General features: G+C 40.6%; 1 protein-coding gene across 1 annotated transcript; it reads right to left on the reverse strand.

Moving 5' to 3' along the window:
- Positions 1 to 5,995: 5,995 nt before the first annotated feature.
- Positions 5,996 to 8,468, reverse strand: LOC148011499 ((R)-mandelonitrile beta-glucosyltransferase-like). Its single transcript, XM_087670856.1, has 3 exons — positions 8,153 to 8,468; positions 7,707 to 8,067; positions 5,996 to 7,555 (listed from the first exon to the last, which is right to left on the reverse strand). Exons 1-3 carry the CDS (start codon positions 8,315 to 8,317, stop codon positions 6,663 to 6,665), a joined length of 1,419 nt encoding a protein of 472 aa, XP_087526982.1. The 5' UTR covers positions 8,318 to 8,468; the 3' UTR covers positions 5,996 to 6,662.
- Between the last annotated feature and the right edge of the window lie 1,430 nt (positions 8,469 to 9,898).

Genomic DNA, 9,898 nt, shown 5'->3' on the forward strand with positions numbered 1-9,898 from the left:
CTCTCACTACTCCCTCACTTTGATCTTTGGCAAAGGAAGATAAATGGAAACAAGAAGAAAAAAAGAAGAAGATTCTCAAGTTTACGCACACTTGAATGAACTCTTTCAGTCACTTTTTAGCTTTTATGCATGAGTTTTAGGAAATTGGGCATCCCTTTCACTTTTTTGGCTCTTGATCAATCATTTCCATCTCAAGTTAGTTGGACCGATCCCCTCAAAGTGAATAGAGGATTGGTTCCCACATCCTCATATAATAAGTTCATGTGTTCCTAAGAAATTCTAGGACATTTTACAATTTGCATGGGAGAGATCCCAAGTCTCTTGAAATAATGTTATAAAATAGATGTGCATCTGTAAGAAATAATGAAATTACATTCTGATTGCACATTATGGATGATAGTGCCTAAATATTACAATGCCAATCAAAGAATATAATCCTTTTCAAAGTTACTTCTAGCACATTGTGTTTTTTCTTGACTTTTATCATTCTTAGCCATTGTGGTTAACAAGGTACAAGGTCATGAATTTTGCGTACTATTCCTTCAAGGTCACTTTCTATTGTTATAGGTTGAAAAACTTCTTCATCTTTCCAAACTCATGAGTGTTAACATGCCTTCATTGATCAATTGGTGTCCTTCCATATTTAAGAGGCTTCTGTCACTCCATTATGCTTGCCTTGAGGGGTTACTAATAAATATATAAGTGTATTATGTGGGTTCACAAGAATGGATAATACCTTTTTTGCACATTTTTTACACACAAAACAATATCATATAAAAGGGTTATTCACAAATTGAATAGAAAAGGGATGTGTTTTATTTAGGGAAATCCACAAGATAAGGTTTTCTTTAAATAGGCATTGAATGCACATGATATAGAGGCTTTACATGTAGTGAACCCCTCAAGATCCTTGCATATTATTTCCAACAAACCTTTGTGTCACTAAATTTCATGCCTTTGCTCTTACGTAGAGGAGATCAATATCTACGAATATAGTCAAAAGGCTCTCCAATCGGAGCTCGCCTTGGAGAGTTACAACCACTTTTGTGTGCAGTGGTCTTGTGACAGGCTACAGTCCCCTTCTATATAGCCATAAAAAGTTATTCACAGTTAATTCTAAAGAAATGTTATCATAAAACTTTTTGCATGCACTCAAAGAGGGCACTCTCCCCTCTGCTTGGAATCAGAATGTTCCTCGATCGGAGCTCCCTAACCAAAGTTATCTTAGATTTTGTGACTAGGGGTCTGTGTGGATTGCACCTTCAATGGCAAAGGACAAGGGTAAAAGAAAGATAAGTGACCAAGAATGTAGAGCCTTGCGCTACATTTTAAAGTGGCTTGATGCAAGGGATGTAGAAAGGCAAAAGAACTTGATGGATAAAATGCACCGAGCATGCTCTATCCTTGATTAGCTTGTTGATAATGCTAATATCTTGAAATGGAAGTATCTTACTAAAGCAAGGTTTGGATTATCATGGCCGTGGGCGATGGCATGACCCATATAATCATCATATGCTTATGGTTATGTTTCATATACCTTGGATTGATATCAAGTTGATGTATATCAGGGGTAGCATGGCCATACTAGTACAATGCGTATGATGGATAACATGGCTCAAACATGTAGCATGCTTATGGATGTGGTTATGAGGGCTCATATACCTTGGACCAGCATCAACTTGATGTATGTGCTTATTCTTATGGGCAGCCCTATTTGGATGTAGATCATTATTTTTTCCTAGAGCCACATTCACATGAGTTTGGGCAGCATGCTCCAATGGAGTCAGCCCATGTAATGGTGAACACTTTGATTACTATAGGTGTAGACAACAAAGATGCAAAAGAGAAAGAAGATGAGGAAGAAAAACAAGAGATTGACATAATAGATCTTGATTATCTTGAAAACCATGCTGTAGATCAAGATACAAACTCGCATGGATCTCTTGCTATTGAAAGAGAATATATTGAGGATAAGTTTAGTGGTTATTTCCTGCAACCGCACCATGACCCTACGAATGGTATGCATCATTCCATACCCAACCAAGGCTTACAAAGAAAGGAGCTTAATGCCTATGCATATGATGTGGATGCAAATGAATAAGATGGTGATGACATCATGCTTCCTTATGACTCGGGAGATTATGGAACTCACCATGAAAATGATTTCCCATTTGATCGGGGTGGCTGCAAGTATATGCTTGTTGATAGTTTGCCCATCCTTGATAGCCATTATGTTGGGATGCCTTTCAATCTAAGTGAGGATGGCACTCATGATGAATTTTATGATGGCATTCTCTTTGATCCAAGTGGGTACTATGGGTAGTCAAGATGTCACAAAGTAGGGGGCAGCTCACCCATTTTGGCCCTATTTAGATTGTAGACTACCTCTAGATAGCAAGCTGTTTTGAAACAATTTGTGGTCCTTAAAAAATTTAGTCCCACGCCACCTATATGGACTAAAAGTATGCTTCACAAGCTCCACATTAACACCTCAATCATCCTATTCAGAGCTTCCCATCCAAAGTTATGACCATTTTTCTATCGTAGTCCCCTTTTGGACAACATGTTGTCTAATTCATCTAGGGCCCTAATTTTCATGAAATAGTGGACCGTCTCTTGTGTGGGCACTCCTTTATGATGCCCATACTACCTATGCCTCTATATGCCCCATTTCACATGGTACTCAGTCCCCCCCCTCCTCTATTTATTTCCCTTGCATTACTGCATAGAGTAGTACTGTGTTGCCCCTTCCCCCCCACTCTTCTTTTGTTTTTGGGGACAAAAACCCTTTGAGTGGTCATGGATTGTAACAAGCGGGATATAGAGAAAAATAAGAGAAAATACTAGTCACCTTAACGGTATTTAAGGTGTAAGAGGGTTAGGTCAGTTTTCATGCATTAATCAAGAAACTCTCTCTTCACCTTCACAGCTTCCATGGCTTCCTTTCTTTTCTTTCTCTCTTTCTCTCTCTCTCTCTCTCTTTCTGTCTTTTTCTCTCTTCTTCTAGTATTTCTCTCTCCTTGCCACTGTCTTTCTCTCTCTTCTGCACTCTTTCTTCTTTCTTGTAGGTCTTGTTAGGTTCCCTTCATTACACTTTGTCATAGGTCACTTCTTCAATGAGAACTTCTTTAAAAAATGACCTCCTTGACTACCTTGGTCTTCTATTGAGAGGAATGTTCAAAATCTCATAAGCCTTCCTGTCAACACTGTGACTAGGCTCAAGCAATTTGTCAAAGTGATTGGCTTCATTGTGTGCATATCTTTATCCATTAAGGTTACCATATGGGCATGCCTACATAAACATAGCTATTTTGTAGACATACCATGGTCGAAGACTGCCACCTAACCCTTAGCCCGAATCTATCATAAATGCTTTTTACAAGCCTCAAGAATGGCACCTTAGAAATGAGCCTATCAAAGGACTTTTTGACTTTTCAAATTTCCCCAAGGGCATTGGGCCAACCTCTTCTTCACTGATTTGATAGCCCTTTCCTTGGCACTACTGGCTAATGCAAATGCATTTGCTCCTTGCTTTCCTCTACCAAAATTCCCCTCCTTTGTAGGTCAACCACATGATGCTACATAGCTAGGAATTACCAATTCTGCCCATGCTATGGTAGCCTTGAGAGTACCTAGGTCATGAACTTCAACTCCTTCTTCAACGCCTCTCTCTCGACATGTGATTCTACCACCAATTTTCCCTGAAATTGAGCTTCAATAAGAGGTACTCCTTCATTAGAGCGATTGGTATCTTCATTGTGTGAAGGAGTTTCAAAAGCTTGGGTTGCATCTACTTCAAGCTAGCCTCTGATACACTACCAACATGTTCAGTGTGCATCTTTTTCATGGTGTTCTTGATTCTTGCCATTTTATGAAATCTCAAATCCTACCTCAACAAATGCAATAAAAATCATTTAAGAAGGGAATAACTATACCTTACAACAGGCATCAGTCAAGAATGGAGAAAGTAAATCCAAGATGTGTGTGCCATGTAGTCTGACATAAATGCCATTTATGTCACACGACACGGTTTAGTGTGCACCAATGCAACCCAAAACATGATATGCATGCTATGAGGTTTGATGTAAACCAAAAAATTTCAAAAATTAGTCCATGTGAAGGGACATAGAATGGTGGCTTCATAGACAGGAAAGCAGCTTCTGTAATCCACTGGGTCAAGCCTCACAACACAATGAATATAAAAATTAGTATTTAATTTTGGGATAGTTGGACCAAACAATGCACATTGTGTGACAACAAAGAAACCAAAACCAACATATACATGGTATGTATTCCGATGTGAATGGAATTCGGGACCTCACAACATGCATTAATGAGCATAGAGAAACCCAAAACAAAATATGCATATCGTGAGATTTGGCTGTAACCCAAAAAAAAAAAAAAAAATCGGACCACATGAAGTGCAAAACAGTGGTTTCATAGACAAGGAAGCACCATCTATGCCCCATCTATGCTTTGTTTAGTTTGGCCTATAATTTTTTAAGAAGAAAATACAACTTTTAAATATATAGTAGCCATTTAAAATGAGAGACTTCATTAGAACCTACTATCAAGAGAATCTAAGAACCATAGCAAATATTTCCCCTACCCATAGGCCAAGGTATAAGCTAAGAGTGATTCCTAAAGATCTTGGATTGTTAGGTTCCCATGGAGTTGAAGCTACAACACTTGAGGTTTGAACACGAGGTAAGGTTGTTGCTCAAACTACTTTGTTGCCCCGAAATGTTTGTACCAAGTCCTGATCACAGTGTGCAATAGTTAAACTTCTCTTGAAGTAGAGACCAAGCTGGAAGTCATTGGCACACTTTCAAGAGCAGATGTTGCACATCGATGCTTCACAAACCCATCTCCCTTCATTGCAACCTCTATCCTCCATGCTTTTATCCGTGAGCTGTGATGGATGTAAGTAGAATGGTGGTTTTAAACACTTGCTAGTAAAAGGTCCCAACAAGTAGCTTTTGGATGTTACATTAGGTTTTGTTTCCACAATCACCATGTCCCAAGTATTCCTCTACGCATGAGCCAATTAGGAATGGCATGTCCCAAGTATAATCTACTTTGAGAACTAAGAAACAAAGAAAAGAGAAGACAACAGTGGTTCAAATGACTATAGTTGAGAAAATAAATGTGATTTTGGTGAAAAAATATGATAACAAAATATTTAACCATTCAAAAAATAATAATAGCTAAAAAATAACCCCTAACATGAGTTAATATCCTTATGTATTTAAGGACCAATCTCTTAAATTAATAATATAGTCTCATTAATCACGTTTGAAATGCCAAATTCGAAAGGTTCATTCTTCTAAAACCTTAGCTAATTAGCAACTTCATCATTTTCTTACAATTATCTTTTTTGAAGCATTCTAGCCCTAATGACATGGCACAAGTCCAAACTACAATTTTCTTGCCTAAACTAGCAATACTATCTAAAAATTCTTCTATCTTGAGTCCATGGACTACATCATTCATTGTTGCATGAGCATTCTATACAAATAATCATTAAGAATTTTTTTCATACCTTCCCAAAATTCGTAGCAAGAGGCAATCCGGCCTTACTAACATAAATCTTGCCTTCCTTCCAAAAAATCAAATTCTTATGCAAAATCTCTCTGTACAAATCACAATATCGCGATCATGATGTGGACCATCACACCAAATACATCTACAGATAAATCCTTCCCTAGGCAAAGTCTTCGGAGCTACTAATCCTCCTAGTTCTTCAAGCTTTGCAAGCTTAATTTGTGGATCCCACATATTCTTAACAAGATCATCGATTGCATCATCCTTTGATGAAACAACAAAAGACACTGTCTATGATTACCTTAGTACTCGCTCTGTTCATAATGACTAGCAACAATCCTAGACATAGTTAACTGCTCCCTTCTTCTTTATCTTTTCACTAATTTAGAAACAGCTTCTTAAACATCATTCTACTCTGACTTTGAACATGAACAATTCAGTTGCATTGATCATTGGTAAAAGTGAAATTTTTATATTAAACTTTGGTCTCAAAACTAGTAGCCATTTAAAATGAGAGACTTCATTAAAACCTACTATCAAGAGAATCTAAGAACCATAGCAAATATTTCCCCTACCCATAGCCCAAGGTATAAGCTGAGACTGATTCCTGAAGATCTTGGATTGTTAGGTTCCCTTGGAGTTGAAGCTACAACTCTTGAGGTTTGAACACGAGGTAAGGTTGTCGCTCAGACTACTTGCTAGTCCCGAAATGTCTGAACCAAGTCCTGATCACAGCCTGCAACAGTTAAACTTCTCTCGAAGTAGAGACCAAGCTGGAAGTCATTGGCACACTTTCAAGAACAGATGCTGCACATCGCTGCTTCTCCACAAACCCATTTCCCTTCATTGCAACCTCTATCCTCCAGGCTTTTATCCATGAGCTGTGATGGATGTAAGTAGAATGGTGGTTCTAAACACTTGGTAGTAAAAGGTCCCAACAAGTAGCTTTTGGATGATACATTAGGTTCTGTTTCCACAGTCACCATGTCCCAAGTATTCCTCTATGCATGAGCCAATTAGGAATGGCATGTCCCAAGTAGTCCTCATATGTATAAGCCACTTAGGAATGTATCTCTTTCTGGCATTCACCATGTCCAAGTAGTCCTCATATGTATGAATCACTTAGGAATGCATCTGTTTCTGGCATCCACCATGGAGTCCACAAACTGCTCTAACTGGGCATAGGAGCAGCCACCTGGTTCCACAGCGCTCCTGGCCACCAACTTCCATTTGGAGGCCTGCTCTCTGATTCGCCTGCTCTCCTCTGAATCCCCAGCCATGAGGCGCCCAATTGCTCCCTCCACCACCTCCTTGCTCACCACCCCATCTTTGCCCTTCCTATGAGACAGGCCCACCCCCACCTGCCACAACTTTTCAATCAGGATTTCATTCAACCATTGGTCGCCGAAGAATGGCAAGCACAGCATGGGAACCCCCATGAAAACGCTCTCTACAGTGGAGTTCCAACCGCAGTGGCTCAGGAAGCAGCCGATCGATGGATGCCCCAGTACACGCAGCTGTGGTGCCCAGGACACCACCAGGCCTTGGCTCTGCGTGCGCTCTATGAAGCCCTCAGGGATGCCAGCAGTTCTATTGCGAGTGGCCCATAGGAATGGTTTCTTGGATGCCTCGATGCCAAGGGCGAGCTGCTCCACCTGGGCAGGTGCAAATACGACAAGGCTGCCAAAGGCCACATACAAGACAGAAGAGGGGGGCTGCTGATCAAGCCATGTCAGGCACTCCATGTCCACTTCCATGGCTCCTGCATGGGTTGTGGTGGTTGTTGCCCCATATTGCCCATCTAGTGTAAGCACAGGCCCTATGCATCGGATGGGTGGTTTCACCTCCCCCAACATGGCTTCCACAAAACAAGCCTCCAGCTCTGGGATGGAGTTCACCAGGATGCATGCTGTATAATCCAGGACCTCGAATTGCTTCACCATGAACGCCTTCCTCTCCTCCGGGATTGCACCCACCTTAGCTTGCATCTCTTCATTCAATACCCTCAAATCTGTGAACCATCATTCCAACAGAGTTACTCAAACCAACCATTTGTCTCCACATGTGTTATCAATTGTGACATTACTCCATTTGCATTCTAGTATCACAGGCCTGCATTAAAACCTAACGTCAGGATCACTTTGGATCCACGCTTTTGTTACCTGGTGGTACCTTCCCGGTAGCCAAGCTGGTGCCAAAACACAAGGACGCCGCACTCGAAGTCCACATCATGACCCGAGAGATCCCTACCTTGTTGGCCATGTCCTGTGTCCATGGTAAGAATGCATCTGTGATAACGCAGGTGATGCGTGGGGTGGAGCCGTCGATCAGAGCCTCGATAAGTGGCCGCTGCCTCTCAAAGGCGTCGAGCATGAGAAGGAGGCCGTTTATGGAGTTCAATGAGGTGCTGTCGAAGCTGCCGAAGGAGAAATCATGCGGGAGGCCGTCTGGGACTGATACAAAGCGGATGCCGGGCGTGAGGGGAGGGGTTGAAGCGGGGGCTGGCCCATTATCATCCTGTTCCTGCGGTTGTTTGTCATGATGATGATGATGAGAGGAAGAATTAGCCTGCTGTTGATAATAATTATGGAGAGGCATGAGAGCTTACCTTCAGATTGACTATGGTGTCGTGGTGGGAGCGATGCGTGTTAACAAATGTGACGATGGAGTTCCTGTGGCGGGTGAGGAGAGAGGCGAGGTGAAGCATGGGGTTGATGTGGCCCTGCGAATGGAACGGCAGTATCATGAAGTGCAATGGAAGGGGAGCCTCCATGGCAGCAACGGGATCTCTCTCTCTCTCTCTCTCTCCTGTGTCTGTCTCTGTGGGAAACCAGCCCAGGTGGGAGCGTAGAAGCCGAGGTGCCACTCGTCTTTGGCAGAAATCAATACAAAGTTGAATGATTGTGGTTTGTCACAATACAACGTTGAAATGGGGGTCATAATCCATTGGCCAAAGAGGTTGCACGGCCCTTCTAGCGGCATTTTGACTTTCAAGACAAGGCAAATATTTTTAAAACCTTTTTATCGAAGGGCAAGTAAAAACATTTACCTTTCCTAGAGAAGGGCATGATTTTACAAACCTTACTATAGAAGGGTAGTTATGGTATGCGTGCTTAGTCATTGTTGCAAGCACGGTTAATTGTGAGAGAGGTTTCTTCAAAATGAATCATATCAAGTTCAATGATCGCAATAGTTTGTCACTCGAGAGCTTGAATCAACTTATGTTCCTTTCATACAATGGTGCTAAGGACCCTACAAATGTTGATTGGGATGCCATCTATGCAACGTGGGATGGATTAAAAGCTCATGGCAATGTTAATGTGGTAGCAGCATAGTTGATATAAATAATAATAAGAAATTGTGTGCTTTGATTGTATTGCTATTTCATTTGAGACTATGGATGATTGTAGAGCTATCTTGTTGCCTTTCTAGATTATCTTAATTGATTAAGCTTTAGCCTCGACCTGGCATTGCAATTTTATTTTTGGTGATAGCATTATAATTTTTTAATGCTTAAATAATTACTCATATGTTATACTAAGTTTTAAATATTCTATCATCATATCATGTCGGTATTAAATTTTTGCAAATTAATGAATATGAAAAATCAACAATATGGCTTATATAAATGTCATAGTTAATTTTTTTTTCTCAAATACTATTCTATTAGCTAGAAATGCAAATTTTAGAATACATGTCTATCTAAGGTCAAATTTTTGAAAAAGCCCTTCCATAAGAAAGGCACTTGTTCATGAGCCCTTCAATGGAAAAAACCTAGGGGACTTTCAAAAATAAACATTGTTTGAAAGAAACACGAGGTGAGAAAAAACCAAACTAAGAGCATCTTTTTAAATGATAACAATAAGGGAGTGCGCTTTGCATCCTCAAACACACCACACTCAACCCTACTAGCACCTTTGAAAAAAGGGGTGCCAATATGGTGCTAGCAAGGAGAAGCTCATTTGTCACTCTCCAATTGGTTACCATTTGGTGGGCTCACACGCCTTTTCCTTAGCCAAATCAATTGACTCAATCTCTTCTTTGCCCCAAATTTTGAACTCCAAACGGTGCTCATCAATGCCATCGTTATTCCTACATTTCACTTCGTTTCCCCTTCACAGCGTCAAATGACCTCAATGACAATAGAGCATGCTTGTTGGATTTTTCTATGCTTACCCTAGGGCAACCCAACTCTAAGTTGTGCATTAGACCACAAGAGTGCATGGACACATGTTCTTTATATAGCATCTTTGGTGAAAATAGAGCATGCTTCATTAGCCCAATGCATAATCTCAATACCCATTGTGAGAGATTATATTATTTCTCTTCAAAAACCAATGAAGTCAGCCGACAT

The sequence above is a fragment of the Lygodium microphyllum genome, chromosome 28, assembly GCF_053477565.2.
Source record: "Lygodium microphyllum isolate KBCC chromosome 28, Lygodium_microphyllum_v1.1.10, whole genome shotgun sequence".
Lineage (NCBI taxonomy): Eukaryota > Viridiplantae > Streptophyta > Polypodiopsida > Schizaeales > Lygodiaceae > Lygodium > Lygodium microphyllum.